This window comes from Saimiri boliviensis, chromosome 7, assembly GCF_048565385.1.
Source record: "Saimiri boliviensis isolate mSaiBol1 chromosome 7, mSaiBol1.pri, whole genome shotgun sequence".
Lineage (NCBI taxonomy): Eukaryota > Metazoa > Chordata > Mammalia > Primates > Cebidae > Saimiri > Saimiri boliviensis.
This window is the reverse complement of record NC_133455.1, coordinates 68,730,975-68,750,660: the sequence shown is the minus strand read 5'-3', so window position 1 is coordinate 68,750,660 and position 19,686 is coordinate 68,730,975. Positions and strand designations below refer to the sequence as shown.

Sequence of the window (19,686 nt, the reverse complement as noted above, 5' to 3'; positions counted from 1 at the left end):
TGTCCCTGACGTTGAAGCAAAGAAGAAACTGCTACCCCAGCTTTCAGTTTCCCATCCCCAAAATAGTGGGTAGTTGCAGTGTAGTGGCAAGAACACATGACGTGGAGTCAGCCAAAGCTAGTGCAATTCTACATTTCATAGCTTTGACACTTCACACCGGCTCCTTAACCGTACTGGGCACGAGGTTCCTCATCTGTTAAGTGTGCCTAACCCGAACGCCTATCTCACAGGTGGGTGTGAAAAGTGCATGAGATGGCGCAACAGAAAGCGTTCTGCCCACCTTTAAAGCGTTACACAGAACGCGTTAAAGCAGTAAATCCTCCCCAGCCCCCAACAATGCACGTTACAAACCAGCAGCCACCACTAATACAGCCGGCCCCCTTCTAAGGGATCATGGGCCGTGAAGTCCTTTCGTGGCCACACCCTCGTTTTCTGCCATAGGAGCGAGAACTACGCCTCCCAGGACGCCTCAGAGAGGCCGCCGCCGAGGGCGCCCTCTTCCCCGCCTTCCTTGTGCGCGGCCTTCTGGGATTTGTAGTCCTAGATCCGATCCAGCGCGGCTACAAAAGGGCGAGAGAGAACCACAAATCCCAGAAGCCCTCGCGCCCACTCGTCTCCCTCCCCTCCAGAAGTCGGAGTGCTGTTTTTGTTGTTGGTGAAAGGTGAGGGCAACAGCTGATCCGTCTGTTGGGTAAGAAACTTGGCCTAATTGGGGGCGATCTTATGGGAGGGGAGGGTCACCCCACTTTCCAGCTTGGGGAAGAATAACGTAAGGGAACTGTCGAAGGCGGATGCAGGAGCGTTTGGGTTTTAACACTTTCCGTACTGGAGAAGCCACCCCCGCTGTTTGGGGAGTTCTTGGTTTCAAGGGGACCCTGATTAGAGGGGGCGCCCCCCGTCGTCCTCGCCTTCTTCTCAGTACGCGTCTATAAAGCTTGATCCCTTTAGGGAGCTGAAATCTGCTTATTCTGTCCCAGGTAAGATCTGTTCCCCACACGTCTTCTTGCTCTCCCTTACGCAAAATCCAAAGGCCTTTACGACGCTGAATCCCTAGGGGAAGGGGGAACTTCCAAGTTGCAGAATGTCAAGGAACTCTAGTGCCGTATAGAGTAGGGGGTGGGACACCCCGCTTCCCGCCCCCCAGGTGAACATCTGAATCACGTTACACACCTACACCTTAGGTGCTCAGAACTTTCTTTCGGACATGAAGAACCTTTACAGCTGTTACGGATTTTCTTTGTGGGGTATCTTTTAGGGTTCTCCAGGTATAGCTCTTTGGGGACAGTTTACCCCCACCCTTAGAAAGCTGGAATAATTACATTTGGAGAAAACATGGACTAGATTTAACTAGGAATTTTTCAGAGAGATGAACATCCAAAAAAACTTCTTGTCCTACCTATTTGGGGGGCAAAAGTTGCTCCTTTTTGTGTTGCTGGCTCACCTTTATCCACTAAGTTTCTGCTTTCTTTTAAAGCTTCCTGTCCCCTGGACTTCAGCCTATGTGGGTTTGTGATGTTTGGGGGCGTGCATATGACTAGCGGCAATATCTGGTTGGACACGTCGGCTGTGAGTGACACAGGAAGCAGATTAGTGGGCTGGAGAGGAATGATGAATAAGAGGGCCATCTCGCAGCCCTGGACTGAGGCATCGCTTGATTGTTATCTGTTCTTGCCCCACCGTCATATTTTCCAATTAACTCTCCCCAGCTAACTTGGAACACTCCTTCCTCTCAACCCCATCGTATAGTGGGTCTCCAGCTACCAATACAAACAGATGGACGGATCGAGGCCGAGGGGAGCAGAGAGAAAATAAGAAAAGAAATACTAAAGTGAAACTAGTGGGTTTCTAATCCTGCTGCAGGCACAGTCTGGAGAGAAGAACCTTACATTCTTTTTGAACGATATATCTTCCCTTTCCTCAACATTAAGTATCCATTTCCACTTCTTGAGGCCCCTTACTTCCCACTTTCTAGTCTGTTCCCTGTCCCGGGGTGGGGCTTTCCTGGCTCCAGGCCCCCACATTCCATCTCCCATCCCCCCCTCCACGTTCCTGCTAAGCGCCTCACTCCGCCCTTGAAGCTGCCGCCTCCAGAATTCTTGACTTCCTGGAATAATAAGTCCAGGGACAAGACCTGTCTTTCCTTATATCCTCCCCTTCCCTTTGTCTCTTGGATGCCAGCAGAAGCCTTCTGCTTCCCTAGAGTTCCTGGGGGTAGACAGCTCAGAGGCATGAAAATAGCTGAGAGCTCAGGAACCTAAGGATTTGGGTTGTCAGTTCCTCCCCGAGCCCCAGCCATATTCTAGCTCTGAAAACTCAACCATTCAGAGATTAGTTGCTGCTTTCTTATGTCATAACTCATTCCTGGGTACAGCTGGGTCAACAAGCTTAGGAGTAGGTAAGGACACCTCTCAATGAGAGGGCCCCACACCTCAGTTGGATTTTGAATTCAAGAGCCAGGTGTGGGAAATGGAATGGAGAAATGGAGGCTGTCAACCAAGTCTCAGGCTCTGTCCCCCTCAGTGCCCTTTTGGGAGCAAAAATTAGAGAAGCCTGAACCCTCAGAAAGGTCTGTGAACCAGAGAAGGTACAGTGTGAGACCGGATGGGGACTGACTTGGAAGGCCAGATCTACATCCTAGATGTAGATGAGACTAAGAGTGATACCTCTACAAGGTCCCATAACCCTCAGGGACTGGAACCAGGTAGGCCTTATCCCCAGGTGTCGTGGCAGGGGCTGTGAGTGTGTGGTGCTGGAGCTGTCAGGGGGAGGAGGTGGACTGGAGAGACTTTAGGATATCAACGCTTTCTTTCATAGGAAGACAGAGATCAAGGACAGGATGGAAGAATCACCACTAAGCCGGGCACCATCCCGTGGTGGAGTCAACTTTCTGAATGTAGCCCGGACCTACATCCCCAACACCAAGGTGGAATGTCACTACACCCTTCCCCCAGGCACCATGCCCAGTGCCAGCGACTGGATTGGCATCTTCAAGGTACCTCTGGAACCCCTTTTGGCTTAGGTTTATCGGCCATGGGTTGGTTGGAATAAGGGAAATGATTGGGTTCTTGGATACTCAACCTCAGGTTGATAGAGAAGAAGGGAGAAAGATGCCACAGATGACAGAGGCCACTGTATATGCAAAGCTCATCTTGTCTTTGTCTATGCCTTGTTCTCTACTGACACATTAGTGTCCCTCCACTTTCCCTTCCTCTTGTCCTTGTTGCCACTGTAGCTCCATCCTGCCCGCCCCTGCCCCCATTCAATCCTTCATCCTGCTCTTCCATCCGTAGAGGGTAGTTCCATCACCATGCCTTTCTTCAACCTTGGGCTTTCATAGGTGGAGGCTGCCTGTGTTCGGGATTACCACACATTTGTGTGGTCTTCTGTGCCTGAAAGTACAACTGATGGTTCCCCTATCCACACCAGTGTCCAGTTCCAAGGTACAAGGGAAGATGGAAAATTGGGAGAGAGGAGCCAAGGGAGTAGAGGTTTAGAAGAAGGTGGTGGGCTCAGAAACATAAAAGTTGGGCACAAAGGACAAGGAAAAATAAATTAAAATAAATATAATGATAATATATCCAACAGGGCTTCGCAGATAGAAAATCATGGGATTATCGCAGAATCAGGGACTTCAAAATGGAAGGAACTTCAGAGGGCATCTAGTCCCATATCCTACCCAAAGAAGGAAGAGCAAGGGAGTAAGAAAGAGGGAAAGGTAGCATTATGTGTTGAGAAGAGGGAAAGACCCGGGTTCAAATCTCACCTCTAACACTTACAAGCTGTTTGGCCTTGGGCAAATTACATAACTTCCCTGTGTCTGTCATCTTAACAGTAAAAGGGACTGCCTGGCTTATAGGGACATTATGAGGATTTAAAATGAAAGCTATAGGCCGGGCATGGTGATCCCAGCACCTTGGGAGGCCAAGGTGGATGGATCACTTGAGGTCAAGAGTTCAAGACCAGTCTGGCCAACGTGGCAAAACCCTGTTTCTACTAAAAATACAAAAAAAAATTAGCCAGGTGTGGTGGTGCATGCCGGTAATCCCAGCCACTCAGGAGGCTGAGGCAAGAGTATCGCTTGAACCCGGGAGGCAGAGGTTGCATGAGCCAAGATTGCACCACTGCACTCCAGCCGGGGCAACTGAGCATGACGCGGTCTCAAAATAAAATAAAAGCTGTTACTGCAGGGTCTGGCACATGATAGGCACTCACTACATGGCAACTGGTATTATTATGATTGTGACAGCAGGAGAATGGGTTTGGAAAGACAGAAAGGAGAGGCATAGGCCGAAAGGAGGGAGAAGAGTACCTGGGAAAAGAAACGGCTTGTAGGAAGTGGAGAAGAGAAGACACAGTGTATGGAACACTGAGCAAGGGACTGGAGCCAAAGACAGTGGATCATTTGGGGTCCTGGATCCATTCTTCTTCCCACAGCCAGCTACCTGCCCAAACCAGGAGCTCAGCTCTACCAGTTCCGATATGTGAACCGCCAGGGCCGGGTGTGTGGGCAGAGCCCCCCTTTCCAGTTCCGAGAGCCAAGGCCCATGGATGAACTGGTGACCATGGAGGAGGCTGATGGGGGCTCTGACATCCTGCTGGTTGTCCCCAAGGCAACTGTGCTACAGGTGAGAAAAGAGCAATGGAGTTACTCCCAGGCAAGAAGTGGGGGAGGGCATTGCAAGAGGATCCTTCCCACCTTACCCTCCCCTCATCTGTGGCCTCAACTGAAGACCTGACTGAGAGTTAGAGAAAGTTCTGCCTCCAGGAACGTCTCAGTCTGACATAGACATACACGAACATGTAAGGCAGGAAAGCAGACCACCCACAGGCCAGTGTAACTCAGGATCTCATAAGAACTTGCAGAGCCTTCCTTCTCCATGCGCTACATCCTGTCCTATGCCCTAGAGGAAGATTAAAGGGTAGAGGGGGGCTACTCCACGGGACGTTCAGAGAAAAGGCAGCACAAGACCTGCTTCCAGGACAGGGAGTGAGAGCAGATAGGCAAGACCCCAGACCTGTACTGTCCAACGCCAAAGGCGCTTAACTACATACGGCTTTTGAGCACTTCAAATGCAATTAATCCAAATTGAGATGGACTGTATGGGTAAAATACACTCCAGATTTTGAAGACTTAGTATTTTTTAGAGAGAATGTGAAAGACTTGAATAATTTTTATTTTGACTACATATTGAAATGTTACTGTTTTGGTTGTTTTTTTGGTGGGTTTTTTTTTGGTTGGTTGGTTGGTTGGTTTGTTTGTTTGTTTGAGACAGTCTCGCTCTGTCACCCAGGCTGAGTGTGGTGGTGCAATCTTGGCTCACTGCAACCTCCGCCTCCTGGATTCAAGTGATTCTTCTGCCTCAGCCTCCCGAGTAGCTGGGACTACAGGCACCTGCTACCACACCCAGCTAATTTTTGTATTTTTAGTAGAAATGGGATTTCACCATGTTGGCCAGGATGGTCTCGATCTCTTGACCTCGTGATCTACCTGCCTTAGCCTCCCAGAGTGCTGGGATTATAGGTATGAGCCACCGCGTCCAGCCATTTTGGTCTTTTTTTTTTTTTTTTTTTAAGAGATGAGGTCTTGCTATGTTGCCCAAGCTGATCTTGAACTCCTGGGCTCAAGCAATCCTCCCAGCTCAGCCTGCTGAGTAGCTGGGACTACAGGTATATGCCACTGCAACTGGCCAAAATGATGCTATTTTAGATAGACTGTGTTAGACTAAATATTCTTGGTTAGGCACAGTGGCTCACACCTGTAATCCCAGCACTTTGGGAGGTCGAGACAGGCAGATCACTTGAGGTCAGGAGTCAAGACCAGCCTGGCCTGGCCATCATGGTGTCCCATCTCTACTAAAAATACAAAAATTAGCTGGGCATGCTGGTGGGTCCTGTAATCCCAGCTATTTGGGAAGCTAAGGCAAGAGAATTGCTTGAACCTGGGAGGAAGGGGTTGAAGTGAGCCAAGATCGCACCACTACACTCCAGCCTGGGTGACAGAATGAGACTCCATCTGTGTGTGTGTGTTTGTGTGTGTGTGTGTGTGTTCTAGAAATTAATATCAAAGGTTTCTCATTAATTTTAAGTGCCTGCTAGAACATTTTAAAGTATATATGTGGCTTGTATTATATTTCTATTGAGCCAAATAGAGAAGAATTAAGGAGTAAAGGCAGATATTAGCATGAAAGACTTCCTGAAGGAAGACAAGAGACAGGGCCAGGTGGAGAGGAAATATATCCCCCAGATAAGGAAGGGACTGGGGAAGACTGAGAAGGTGAGAAAGAGTAGCTTTCCTGTGATTCAGACAAACCCTGTCCTCTAGAACTCCAAGTCTAATAAATACATGGCATCACCACAGGAATAGCAAGATATTTATGTCACATAAGTGAAAGATATGTGAGCTCCTACTCTGTTGTGTTTTCACAATCATGATTCTTATTTGAGCGTTACAACAATCCAGACTAAGGGATCATGGTACAGATGAAGACACAGAGACTTAGAGAAGTTAAGAAGCTTGTTCAAAATCACATAGCTAGCCGGGTGTAGTGGCATGCGCCTGTAGTCTCAGCTACTTGAGAGACACTGAGATGGAAGGATTGCTTGAGGCCAGGAATTTGAGGCTATGGTATGCTGTGGTTGTACCTGTGGATAGCCACTGCACTCCAGCCTGGGCAACATAGTGAGACCCTATCTTAAAAAAAAAATCACATAGCTAGTAAAAATTGCGTTGAAGATTTGAACCCAAGTCTGTCCAACTCCAGAGCATATAGGGTAAAATTAGGGGAGTCATCCCTTGTGTCTATGTTCATTGACTTGTGCCACACGAGGGATTCCTGCAATTGCTGGGTAAAGAAAGGGCCAGGCCTAGGGCAGGGAAAGGAAAAAGAGGGATGGGCAATTCAGGGTGCCATGATCTGGTGCATCTGACTGGGTGATGGATGGGATTTCGTAGCACACCAAGCATCCCCTTTCTCACCTCTTTCGAGCTCAAAGCTACATAACTCCCCAACCCCAAAATGCACCTGGTGCATTCTGAGTGAGGATGGGCCCTTAGAAGGGGTACTCCACCAGCACACCCCCTTCTCATCCTGCCATCTATAGAACCAGCTAGATGAGAGCCAGCAAGAACGGAATGACCTGATGCAGCTGAAGCTGCAGCTGGAGGCACAGGTGACAGAGCTGAGGAGCCGAGTGCAGGAGCTCGAGAGGGTTCTGGCAACTGCCAGGCAGGAGCACGCGGAGCTGACGGAACAGTACAAGGTGGGAGCTGGGCCAGGTAGGGGACAGGGCCTGGCTGCTCACCCAGTGTCTAAAATCTGAACCCAGTGAAGAGGGTGGAGGAGAGATGTTAATTGGCTTTTATGATGGTTCTGGCATCAAGGAAATAGACTTAAAGGGTAATGGGTGGGATTAAACTTGATATGACAAAAGACATGTTTCAAAACTTGTAATGAGACTCAGTTCTTGGAACATAGGAATGCTGGGCTAAGGTGGAGGTAGCTCCACTGATAGGTAAGGGAATGTTCCCTTACAGTTTCTTTTTCAAGGAAGGTGATGTGATAGCTGGGCGGGAGCAGTCAGACCCTGGAGTGCTCTTCCTAAGTCTTTGTTCCACCACTTGAGAGATGAATCCCAACCTCCTTTTTCTTCTGGGGGAAACTTAATTACAGGGAATTTCGAGGTCCCATGGGGAGATCACAGAAGAAAGGGACATCCTGAGCCGGCAACAGGGAGACCATGTGGCACGCATCCTGGAGCTGGAGGACGACATCCAGACCATCAGTGAGAAAGTGCTGATGAAGGAGGTGGAGCTGGACAGGTGAGGGGAGTCCACTGACCCCGTCACTTCCTCTCCCTTCCATGGGCCCCTCACTGCAGCCTCCTCTCTCAGGCAGGTAGACCCGCTGTCTGCCCCACATGCTTCCTCTCTCCCTCTCACCCTCATTCAGGCTCGTCCAGTTACTGGGGATACCCTTTTCTGCTGAGCTCTCTCCCATCTTTCCAAACACTAAGCTGTACTCCTCCTCTTCAGAAATAATCATAGTTACCACTTACTGTGCAGCAAAAGCTGAGCCAGAGCTAGGAGTGGAGGATTTGGAGGAAGAGAATGGATGGAAGTCAGTGCAAGATAAGAGAGGATGGATATGGCTGGGCAAGATGGCTGGTGCCTATAATCCCAGCACTTAGGGAGGCCAAAGCAGGCAGATCACCTGAGGTCAGGAGTTCGAGACCAGCCTGACCAACATGGAAAAATGCTGTCTCTACTAAAAATACAAAATTAGCTGGGCCTGGTGGTGCATGCCTGTAATCCCAGCTACTCAGGAGGCTGAAGCAGGAGAATCACTTGAACCTGGGAGGCGGAGGTTGCGGTGAGCTGAGATTGCACCATTGCAATCCAGCCTGGAAAACAAGAGTGAAACTCCATCTCAAAAAAAAAGAGAGAGAGAGAGTATGGATTTCAGATTTGGCCACAGGAAAGTTACTACCTATTAAGAAACATTAGAACTGGTGATCCAGGAATATTATGGAATCTCTCCCCTGAAAAAATATAAATCATAGACTCTTAGCATTGGGAATGTAAGGTATGTATGAGGGTATGTAAGAGGTCACCCTCAGGAGGCAACCTCTTTCAACATTTGACAGCTGTCATTTTTGTATCTCTTGTATTAAGCCAAACTCTACCCTCCTGTAACTTACCAGGAGGTCCTGAGACCTCTGGAGACACACAGAATACATTTCTCTCTTCTTCCAGAAAACTGTTACCTCTACCAAGTAGCATAAATAGTGACCACCACCTCCCATATCCATCCTTCAAATTTTCACCAGTTTAAATACTCTAGTTCTTTATTTCATTAAATGACATAATTATGTTTCATTTAGTACTGGTAGACGTGATATTTTTTAAAACTGTTTAAAAGAAAGGCATTCTGTCCAAGGCCTAAAGTAATAAGTGAGTTCATCTGAGAGGCTTCTTCAGGACATGTTAGTCTCGCCCTAGGGAGATATTAGCTGTCTACATTCTAAGTCATAGGTTAGAAAGGCAGGGATCAGATTGAGCATCTGGAAAAGATTAGGGACTGCCTAGACCAGGGGTCAACAACTATGGCCCACAAGCCATATTGAGCCTGCCACCTGTTGTATAGCCCGCAGGTAAGAACAGTTTTTATATCCTTTAATGGTTAAGAAGAAAAGAAGAATATTTTGTGACATATGAAAGTTGTATGAACTTCAAATCTTTGTTCAAGTTTTATTGGAGCATCGCGCTCATTCACTTACATATTGTCAATGGATGCTTCTGCACAAAATAGCAGAGCTGAGTAGATGCCGCAGAGACCACGTGGCCTGCAAAGCATACAGTCTTTACTGTCAGGCCCTTTACAGAAAGAGTCTGCCAACTTCTGGTCTAGATCAAAAGTTTATAATCAATAATGACTGCCCTTGTCTCGAAAAGACTAGATTCTAGTCTCTTGATTGAGTGAAAACAGTAGGAGCCATCAGCAGAACATTCCTTAAAATATTACATCAAAAGATAAGAAAAACTATTTATTTCTAAATTGTACTCTAGAACCTGGAATCTTGGGGCTTAGAACTGGATCCGCTGGCTTGGGGATTTATGCATCCCAGAGTGAAATGGAGCTCTGGGCCTAGAGCAGCAGTAGAAGGGCACAAGAGAGAGGTCTGAGTCTGTTCCTTCTCTAGGTGGAGCAGATTGTCTGACATGTCATCCTATCAATCCTATCAATCCCAGGGTTAGAGACACAGTGAAGGCCCTGACCCGGGAACAAGAGAAGCTCCTTGGGCAACTGAAAGAAGTCCAAGCAGACAAGGAGCAAAGCGAGGTAAGGGGCTCAGAGTTGGTTCACTTTCTCCATTGTTCAGTCAGTGTTTGATTCTTTTCTGAGAGCCGGACACCAAAGGGAATAAAAATGTAAAGAAGACATTGTGTGTGCTCTACTAGGGAACATGAGACATATATCCAAATCAGAATTTGTCAAAGTGGAAAAGTGGAATATAAGAAGTGTCACAAGAGAAATCTTTTTTGTCGTTGTTTTTTTTGGAGACAAGAGTCTTACTTTGTCTCCCAGGCTGGAGTGCAGTGGTACTGTCTCAGCTCGCTGCAACCTCCGCCTCCCGGGCTCCAGTGATTCTCATGTCTCAGCTACCCAAGCAGCTGGGATTACAGGCACGCACCACTAATTTTTGTATTTTTAGTAGAGACAGGATTTCACCATGTTGGGCAGGCTGGTCTCGAACTCCCGATCTCAAGTGATCCGCCCACCTCAGCCTCCCAAAGTGCTAAGGTTACAGGTATGAGCCACTGTGCCTGGCCTTGAGAGAAATCTAATGAAGTATTGTAGGGCTCCAGGGAGGTATATGAAAGAACATCTTGTTAGAGACATTAGAAAAGTCTTTTTAAAAGGGGTGTGAAGGCCGGGCACGGTGACTCATGCCTGTAATCCCAGCATTTTGGGAAGCCGAGGCGGGTGGATCACCTTAGGTCAGGAGTTCAAGACCAGCCTGGCCAACATGGTGAAACCCCATCTCTACTAAAAATATAACAATTAGCCAAGCATGGTGGTGGGTGCCAGTAATCCCAGCTACTTGGGAGGCTGAGGTAGGAGAATTGCTTGAACCAGGAGGCAGAGACCACGGTGAGCATAGATCACACTACTGCACTCCAGCCTGGGTGACAGAGTAAGACTCTGTCTCAAAAAAAAAAAAAAAAAAAAAAGTAAGGGAGGTTCATGGCTAGGCATGGTAGTTCATGAATGTGATTGTACACTTTGGGAGGCTGAGGTAGGAGGATTGTTCAAGCCCAGGAGTTCGAAACCAGCCTGGGCAATATAGTAAGACCCCATCTCTACAAAAAATTTTAAAACAGTCAGGTACGGTGGCATGCACCTGTAGTCCTAGCTACTCAGGAAGCTGAGATGGAAGAATTGCTTAAGCCCAGGAGGTTGAGGCTGCAGTGGGCTATGATCATACCCCTGCACTCCAGCCTGGGTGACAGAGTGAGATTGTGAGATTCTGTCTCAGAAAAAAAAAAAGGGGGTGGGGTGTGGAGCATGTAGTAGCCTAGTACTTCCAAACCTTTTTAGCAGAACTGTTTCTTTTCCTCCCACCAATAAAGTTTTTCGTCTTGTGTGGAATCTCACTGAATAAATAAAAACAATATTTTAGTACTATAACTTTTATTTTTATAAATTTGAATGTATAACATTTACTTAAAAGTTAATGAAAGCAATTAGGTAATTTTGAGACACACCAGACTTTGAAATTAGAGGTTATAGATGACTTTCTGTCAGCCTCAGCAACTAATGTATTTCTGTATTTTATTTTGGTTGTGCAATATTGAGAACACATTGAGTCACACAGAAGTAGGTACAAATGATAACCATTTTTAAACTGTCCACCTTGCAGCTCAGTTTACTATTCAGTTCAATAGAAAATACAACAGAAACTGTTCTGAGCTTTGCACAAAAATGAATTAACCTGGAAACACATATCACTTGGTGATCTCCAGTGTGTTCACTTGTGATTTTATGGGTTTGGTTTGGTTTTGTTTGGTTTTGTTTTGTTTTGTTTTGTTTTGTTTTTTAGAGAGAGTCTTGCTCTGTCACCCAGGCTGGAGTGCAGTGGCACAATCGTGGCTCACTGCAACCTCCGCCTCCCAGGTCCAAGCGATTCTCCTACCTCAGCCTCCCAAGTAGTAGCTGGGACTATGGGCGCATGCTACCATGCCTGGCTAATTTGTTATTTTTTATTTATTTATTTTTATTATTTTTAGTAGAGACGGGGTTTCACTGTTAGCCAGAATGGTCTCAGTCTCCTGACCTCGTGATCCGCCCCCCTCGGTCTCAGAGTGCTGGGATTATAGGCGTGAGCCACCGCATCTGGCCCCTTTTTTTTTTTTTTTTTTTTTTGAGATGGAGTTTCACCCTTGTTGCCCAGGCTGGAGTACAGTGTCAGGATCTTGGCTCACTGCAACATCTGCCTTCGGAGTTCAAGCAATTCTCCTGCCTCAGCCTCCGAAGTAGCTGGGATTACAGGCACCAGCTATCACACCTGGCTAAGTTTTTGTGTTTTTAGTAGAGATGGGGTTTCACCATGTTGGCCAGGCTGGTCTTGAACTTCTGACCTCAGCTGATCCATCCGCCTCGGCCTCCCAAATCACACACTGAGATTACAGCTGTGAGCCACTGTGGCTGGCCTTGTGTTTTGTTTTGTTTTGTTTTAACCTAATTGTTAATAATGTAGAAGAAGTTCAAATCAAATATCTACAGAACTCCTAAATTGCTTCCTCAGAACCCTGGGTTTGTGTGGAAGATCATTTAAAACCCCTTTGTGCAGCAGTGAAAATAGGTAGAATTTGAGTAGACAGATATGAGAGTGAGGCTATTCTAGGAACAGAAAAAGACATGAGCACCGGCTTAGAGGCCAGAACACTCAGGGCATTTGAATGTGTGACTCAAGTGTTTGCGATAAGGCCAGGGTCAGACTGTGGAGGATCCTGAGCTTCATTTTTATTCCACAAGCAGTGAAAGGCTTTGATGATTTTTCAAGCAGGGGTGACATGTACTTATGGCCAGGTGCAGTAGCTCATGCTTGTAATCCCAACATTTTGAGAGGCCAAGGCAGGAGGATCCCTTGAGCTCAGGAGTTCGAGACAAGCCTGGGCAACATAGTGAGACCCTGTATCGACAAAAATTAGGCAGGCATGGTGGCGTTCACCTATAATCCCAGCTACTCAGGAGGCTGGGGTGAGACAATTGCTTGAGCCCAGGAGTTGGAGGCTGCAGTGAGCTACGACAATGCTACTTCACTCCAGTCTGGGCGACAGAGCCAGACCCTAAATCTAAAAAAGAAAATAACTGTACTTAAAGAATCAGAACTGTACCTCAAGAAGAATAATCTGATTGCCTTGTGGAGAATGAGCTAGTTACGAAGTCATTCTGTAGTCCAAGCAGGAAATGACCGGAGTCTGAGATAATGTGGTTGTGGTGGTAATGGAGAAGAGGAAATGGCTATGACCAGGACGGAGAAGCAATAGGCTTTTCTGTGGACCGCTAGGGGGAGGGCAGAGCCAAGCATGGCACCAAGGGAACCATCCTGAGTAACTTGGGAGCTAGTTGGTACCATGGACAGAAATAAGATGAGGAAAGACTGGGATGGGGTGGGAGGTAGACTGTTGAGTTTGAGGGGCCTGTAGGGCGTGGAGACTGAGTTTCAATTTAAGAGAAAGAATGCGGCCGGGCGCGGTGGCTCAAGCCTGTAATCCCAGCACTTTGGGAGGCCGAGGCAGGTGGATCACGAGGTCGAGAGATCGAGACCATCCTGGTCAACATGGTGAAACCCCATCTCTACTAAAAATACAAAAAATTAGCTGGGCATGGTGGCGCGTGCCTGTAATCCCAGCTACTCGGGAGGCTGAGGCAGGAGAATTGCCTGAACCCAGGAGGCGGAGGTTGCGGTGAGCCGAGATCGCGCCATTGCACTCCAGCCTGGGTAACAAGAGCGAAACTCCATCTCAAAAAAAAAAAAAAAAAAAAAAAAGAATGGAGTAGCAGAAATAGTACACGGAATGCCTACACGTAAGACCTGAGGCTGTGATGCTGAATACCTCATTTTGGAAACTGGAGACTGGATATGCAGGATCGAGTCCTTTGAGCTGAGAACCCAAGAAGGGCTGGCCATAGCCGAAGACTTGAGTGTGTGTTAAATCTCAGAAGTGCAGCCTTGACTTCTCTCATCACCGTGGTTCACCTGCCGCACCACCCCAACACACATACCCCTTTCCTTACCTGCTTTCCACTTCCATCAGGCTGAGCTCCAAGCGGCACAACAGGAAAACCATCGCTTAAATTTGGAGCTGCAGGAGGCCAAGAGCTGGCAAGAGGAGCAGAGCGCTCAGGCCCAGCGACTGAAAGACAAGGTGGCCCAGATGAAGGACACCCTAGGCCAGGCCCAGCAGCGGGTGGTGAGTGAAGGCCCCGAGGCAACAGAAAACAGGGAAAGTTCCAAGGGCAGGTTGTAGAAAAGCCTGAGTGTCTAAAGAGAGGGAAAGACATGGCTGAAGATGAAACAACACAACCCTGAGTCCTAATGCGGTGGAGTGGAGGGAGCCTGGTTACCTCCCCGGCTGACCAATGATTCACAGGGAACTCTGATCTCCATCTCCTCCTTTCTCCTCAGGCTGAGCTGGAGCCCCTGAAGGAGCAGCTTCGAGGGGCCCAGGAGCTTGCAGCCTCAAGCCAGCAGAAAGCCACCCTTCTTGGGGAGGAGTTGGCCAGCGCAGCAGCAGCCAGGGACCGCACCATAGCCGAACTACACCGCAGCCGCCTGGAAGTGGCTGAGGTCAATGGCCGGCTGGCTGAGCTCAGTTTGCACTTGAAAGAAGAAAAATCCCAATGGAACAAGGAGCGGGCAGCGCTGCTGCAGAATGTGGAGGTAGAGGGATAGCGGCACCTGGCAGAATGATGGCCACTGCCCCCACCTCTGTGGGGACTCCTACATGTGGTCAGACCCTCTGGGAGGAGAGAAGAGGGGTTGAGAAGCTTAGAGGACTCGGGGTGGAGAGGGACTTTGAGGGAGGTACACTTTACTTTCCAAGCATGACCCATCTCTAACCCGGGTATCCCAATTCTGATCACCAGAGCGCCTTCCTTGGAACAGAAACATCTTCTGTCCTAGGTCCCAGGCCCTGCCGTAACGCCCATTCCTGATCAGTGCGGCACCTGCTGTCATTCGCGTCCTATCCTTCGTTAGGAAATGAAAGGGGGAAATGCTCCAGAAATGGTTCTTGAAAGAAAGGAAAGGACACAGTAAGGGATGATGCTGTTGACAGTGGCGTTCCTTTTTCTTCCCCCTCCACTTTCCTATTTTTCTTCTTGGCTCTCTCCCAGACAGAGAAGGACAAGATCCTGAAGCTGAGTGCAGAGATACTTCGACTAGAGAAGGCAGTTCAGGAGGAGAGGACCCAAAACCAGGTGGTGAAGACTGAGCTGGCCCGGGAAAAGGATTCTAGCCTGGTGAGGCCCCCAGCCACCAACGGTCCTGTCCTCTGGCCTCCTGAGGCATCCATACCCCTTCCCTGTCTTGGGTATGGGCTCAGAAGTGTGAGGTATCCACTTACCTGTCGGGTGGCATTTCACGTGCACACACAAGCCCTCGTTGGTTTGAAATGTGCATTCTTTCCGTTCTCAGGGCACACATCTGGGCCCAGGAGGGGTGACTTAGGAGACTTCTAGAGTGGCCCCTTGGTACAACCAAGGCCTCTGCACCCCAGCCTAGAGGCACTCGTCCAGGTCCCCACTCGAGAGGCAGAGACTGGGACTTAGATCACTGAATCCCCATGGCCCAAGACAAAGGACGCATGGAGGAAGAGCGTTGGGAGTTCTGTGGGTGTGTCAGCGCAAGAAAGCAGCAGACACATGGGGAGACTTGGTTCTAGATTGTTGGTCCTGCTCCCAGAGCCCAGGTTCTTGGAGGTACATTCTAGGCTCCAGATTCCATCTGACTCTCCTCCTTCAGGTACAGTTGTCAGAAAGTAAGCGGGAGCTGACAGAGCTGCGATCAGCCCTGCGTGTGCTCCAGAAGGAAAAGGAGCAGTTACAAGAGGAGAAGCAGGTGAGCACCCATAACCCAGGCCCCATAGATGCCACAGGTGAGGACTAGAGGGCTAGAAACTTTGTAAAGTCCTGTCATCCCTTGACTTAGAGACTGTTCTCTCCAAGAGGACCCATCCCTTGGCTTCTCTTACTAGTGGACTTGGCAGGACAGGGGATGATCTCCGGGAGAAGGGAGGGATGCAAGTGGTGAAGGAGGGGTGCTGGGGGTTATCTACCTGAAGTTGCCCTAGTATTTGCTGCAGGCTTCTAATCCTGAGGAGCTAAGAGTTCCTCCCGGGTGCAGAGAAAGGCCTTGCAGGCCAGCAAGGTTGGCACCTTCCCAGTCTCTAGCACCTGCCTTTTTCTTCCCAATTCCAGGAATTGCTAGAGTACATGAGAAAGCTGGAGGCCCGCCTGGAGAAGGTGGCAGACGAGAAGTGGAATGAGGATGCTGCCACCGAGGATGAGGAGGCTGCTGCGGGGCTGAGTCCGTACAGCCCCAGTCTTGTAACACCTCTTCCCCACCTACCTCCCGCTGCTGAGGAAGGCTCCATGTAACCTTGCTGGGAGCTGCCTCTGCCTTCTATGTGTCTTGCCTTTTCTTTCCCAGATGCTGTCCCCTGTTTAGTCTAATGATACCCCTCATCCAGAGGAGCCAGCTGGTCCAACCTCCTCACGACACATCCTTCTTTCTTCTCTGCCTGCCCTGTCTCCTACAGGCTGCCCAGCAGCTCTGACAGACTCAGAGGACGAGTCCCCAGAAGACATGAGGCTCCCACCCTATAGCCCTTGTGAGCATGGAGATCCAGGCTCTTCTCCTTCTGGGCCTCGAGAGGCTTCTCCACTCGTTGTCATCAGCCAGCCGGCTCCCATTTCTTCTCACCTCTCTGGGCCAGCTGAGGACAGTAGCTCTGACTCGGTGAGCAGTGGAGGAGCCTGTGAGAGGCAGTAAGGAGGGGTAGAGCCAAACCCACGTATCCCCGGCTCTACAGCAGGAGTCTCTCAGACGGGGTCTCCCCGGCTCTACAGCAGGAGTTTCTCAGACGGGGTCTCCCCAGCTCTACAGCAGGAATCTCTCAGACGGGGTCTCACTCTGTCACCCAGGCTGGAATACAGCCTGGTTTTGGCTCACTGCAGCCTCTGCCTCGTGGGCTGAAGTGATCCTCTCACCTCAGTCTTCCGAGAGTAGCTGGGACCACAGGCACGTGCCCCCAGCTAGTTAGAGCAGGAATCTTAGCCATATGGGGCTCTCTTTTTTTCCCAGGGCAGAGGAGGCAGGCCCAGCCTCTCTTCAAGGCCACACCAACAGATCACCATCCCAAAACCCAGACCAGCCCAGTAGCCTCACTGCTTCTCCCCTCCCTCACACTCCTCATTCTCTTGTTAGCCACCAGCCCCTTACAACGCCACTCCTGCCTCACTCTTCCTAAGTCCCCCAGGGCACTGTCCTAACCTTGGCTGCTCCCTCCCATACCTGTCCCAATGTGCTGCTCCCCCATCTTGGGACACCACCCCAAAGTCCACCAACCCTGTCTCTTCGGCGTCCAGGAGGCTGAAGATGAGAAGTCAGTCCTGATGGCAGCTGTGCAGAGTGGGGGCGAGGAGGCCAACTTGCTGCTACCTGAACTGGGCAGTGCCTTCTATGACATGGCCAGGTGAGTTCAACCATCGAGGCCAGGAGGGAAGTGGGAGGAGGTCAGAGGAAAGGAGCATCTGTGTGGACAGTCACCAGGCCCTGCTCCCAACCTCCACCCTTCTTGGCCTCAGCCAAGAAAAGAAGATACAGGTATGGTTAACAAGGAAACTGACTCACTGCTCCAAATCCCAGATGCCTTCAGGTAATCCCTCCCCCTATCTTATCAAGGCACTCAGAGGTCTTGCCTTTAACTGGCTTCTATTTTGTTCTAGCACCATCTTCCGCAGAGCCCAAATTGCCTTGCTTCCCCTCTCTCCTGCCCCTACCCCTTCCCCAGACACTAGGTAGGTACCTAGGATTCTCCGGGGAGGAAGGGAGGTGACCACAGCCCCCAGGGATAGGAGCAGAGAGAAGACTGGGCTCCAGCATCTGTCTGGCTACACCGAAAATGCTGTCCCTCTTCCCTGACTTCCCTGGGGGACCCTTAGGGAAGGGAACCTACAGGGGTGGGGGTTTCAGGTACCAGATTGTCACCTTCTTCCCTGTTATTCCCAGGGTCAAGGAGGCAGGCACAGGGAAGAGAGATTTGATCACCTAGTCGCGGTTTTGCCTAGCCGTGAGATGGGCTCAGGGCAGGGAGGGGGTGATGCTGTCATCCTTCTCAGCTGGAGCGGGAAGATGAAGGACGATGTCAGACTCATTTTCAGCCTCATTAGGCAGCAGACGGAGATGGAAGCAGGAGAGCAGGAGGTTGGGGGATGGGCTCTGCACTGCAGAGACAAGCAGGGACTAAAGAAGAGAGGACACGGGGAACTGGACAAACAAGGCTTCCGGGGTTGCGGGGAGAAAGACGCTGCGGGAGAGACCGGGATGCTGCATTAGGCACAAGATAACCTGGGACCAGCCGCGTGGGTCCTGCTCCCTGAAGTCTGCAAGTCAAGAAGGAAACGGAGCATGCCAACCCTCTCCCCTAACCCCTCTGTCTCTCTTAGTGGCTTTACAGTGGGTCCCCTGCCAGAAGCCAGCACTGGGGGCCCTGCCACCCCCACGTGGAAGGAGTGTCCTATCTGTAAGGAGCGCTTCCCTGCTGAGAGCGACAAGGATGCCCTGGAGGACCACATGGATGGACACTTCTTTTTCAGCACACAGGACCCCTTCACCTTTGAGTGATCTTACTCCCTCATACATGCACAAATACACACACACACACACACACACACACACACACACACACACGCATATACTTATGCCCATTTTCTACCACACCCGGCTCCGTGAGATTCTGTTCCCTAAGAACTGCTTCTGTGTGTGCCCTGCTTTCATCCCAGGATTTCTCACTTTATCCTCTCCTGCCTGGCTCTTTCGTCCCAGGTAGGGGTCCTGTTCAGAAGCAGTGGCTGAATTTACCCCCTGAAGGCGGTTTTGGAGGAAGCGGGCTGGAGGCCTTCCCCTGTGGGAACAGCCCTGGTTGCTGCTGATACACAGCCACTGCACACACACACACTCACTCACACACACTCCCATGTCTGATGCCCCAAAGCCAGTCCCTGGGGCACCCCACCCTCTCTTATTTGGGGTTTTCGTTTGTTTACCTGAGTTTTCTCCGGGGCCTGCACAGAGGCAGCAGCATGGCCATCCCGGCCTCGTGGGTCCCTTTTGGTCCTCAGCTTCTTTGGCTCCTCCTTCTGTTGCCCCGTTGCCTCCTGCGCCCACCCCAGCCTTTTCCATAGCCTTAGGTCTTCAGTTTGGAGGGTTTTTGTATTTTTGAGGATTCCTGTACTCTGTATCCTGTTCCCACATCTCCTCACACGGAAAGAAATGATGTATTTGTGCCTTCTGTGAGGGATGGGGGGAAGAAATGGTCCCAGGTATCCCTATTTCCCAGCCCCTCCTCCCTCTCCAGGTCCCCCCACAGCAATAAAAGCTTCCCCCGGGTATCCTTCCCTTTGATCTGTAGTTTGAACAAATATATTTATATGATATGTATAACCGTTGACACAAATGTGTTCTTATTAAGAGGTATGACTGGAGTGCAGGGCCCAGACCGCCAGCCCTTAGACCGTGATGGAGGGAGGAGGGTTACGGGGCAGTTACCGTCCTGTTGCGCCTCCTGCTGTGCTGGCAACCAGTGGGTTGTCTCAAATGGGGGTCTGGCTTGGATAGTGCGGCAGTGGGGAATCGAGCAAACCGATGGGTCCGTGTCAGTTCTGCTCAGGGTTTAGTCTCAGGGTGGGTGCATGCCATGGAAAAGCGAGACAAGTTTTCCACTGCCCAGACCTTCACCTTTCACACCAGCCATCACTGTACCTTACGCCAAAGGACAGGCTTTATTCCTGTCAAGAGGGTGCCCCTTTGAGTATCTACTTAGTAAAACACGCCCTAAGCCTCATGCTTCTGAAGGTGATTTTATATTCTTCCCGTTTCATTCTCTGTTGCCATCCC

General features: G+C 49.8%; 1 protein-coding gene across 2 annotated transcripts; it reads left to right on the top strand.

Annotated features, from left to right (window-relative positions):
• Positions 1-603: 603 nt before the first annotated feature.
• On the top strand, positions 604-19,233 carry CALCOCO1 (calcium binding and coiled-coil domain 1). 2 transcript variants are annotated; one of them, XM_003939244.4, is made up of 15 exons: positions 604-691; positions 2,815-2,992; positions 3,338-3,440; positions 4,435-4,625; positions 7,102-7,260; positions 7,671-7,819; positions 9,749-9,839; positions 13,823-13,978; positions 14,194-14,448; positions 14,904-15,029; positions 15,532-15,627; positions 15,987-16,095; positions 16,328-16,527; positions 17,157-17,263; positions 18,237-19,233. In XM_003939244.4, exons 2-15 carry the CDS (start codon positions 2,837-2,839, stop codon positions 18,412-18,414), a joined length of 2,076 nt encoding a protein of 691 aa, XP_003939293.3. In that variant the 5' UTR covers positions 604-691; positions 2,815-2,836; the 3' UTR covers positions 18,415-19,233. The 2 variants fall into 2 exon arrangements, with proteins under 2 accessions (XP_003939293.3, XP_010348212.3); XM_010349910.3 differs by having other exon boundaries at positions 617-691; positions 2,819-2,992.
• Positions 19,234-19,686: the final 453 nt, after the last annotated feature.

What these genes read in the sequence shown, in the direction of transcription:
- CALCOCO1 (XM_003939244.4), top strand. Translation starts at nt 2,837, where the DNA reads ATGGAAGAATCACCACTAAGCCGGGCACCATCCCGTGGTGGAGTCAAC. An exon ending in GCCAGGCCCAGCAGCGGGTG is followed by an intron (nt 13,979 to 14,193) that starts GTGAGTGAAGGC and finishes CTTTCTCCTCAG; the next exon opens with GCTGAGCTGGAGCCCCTGAA. An exon ending in CGCTGCTGCAGAATGTGGAG is followed by an intron (nt 14,449 to 14,903) that starts GTAGAGGGATAG and finishes GCTCTCTCCCAG; the next exon opens with ACAGAGAAGGACAAGATCCT.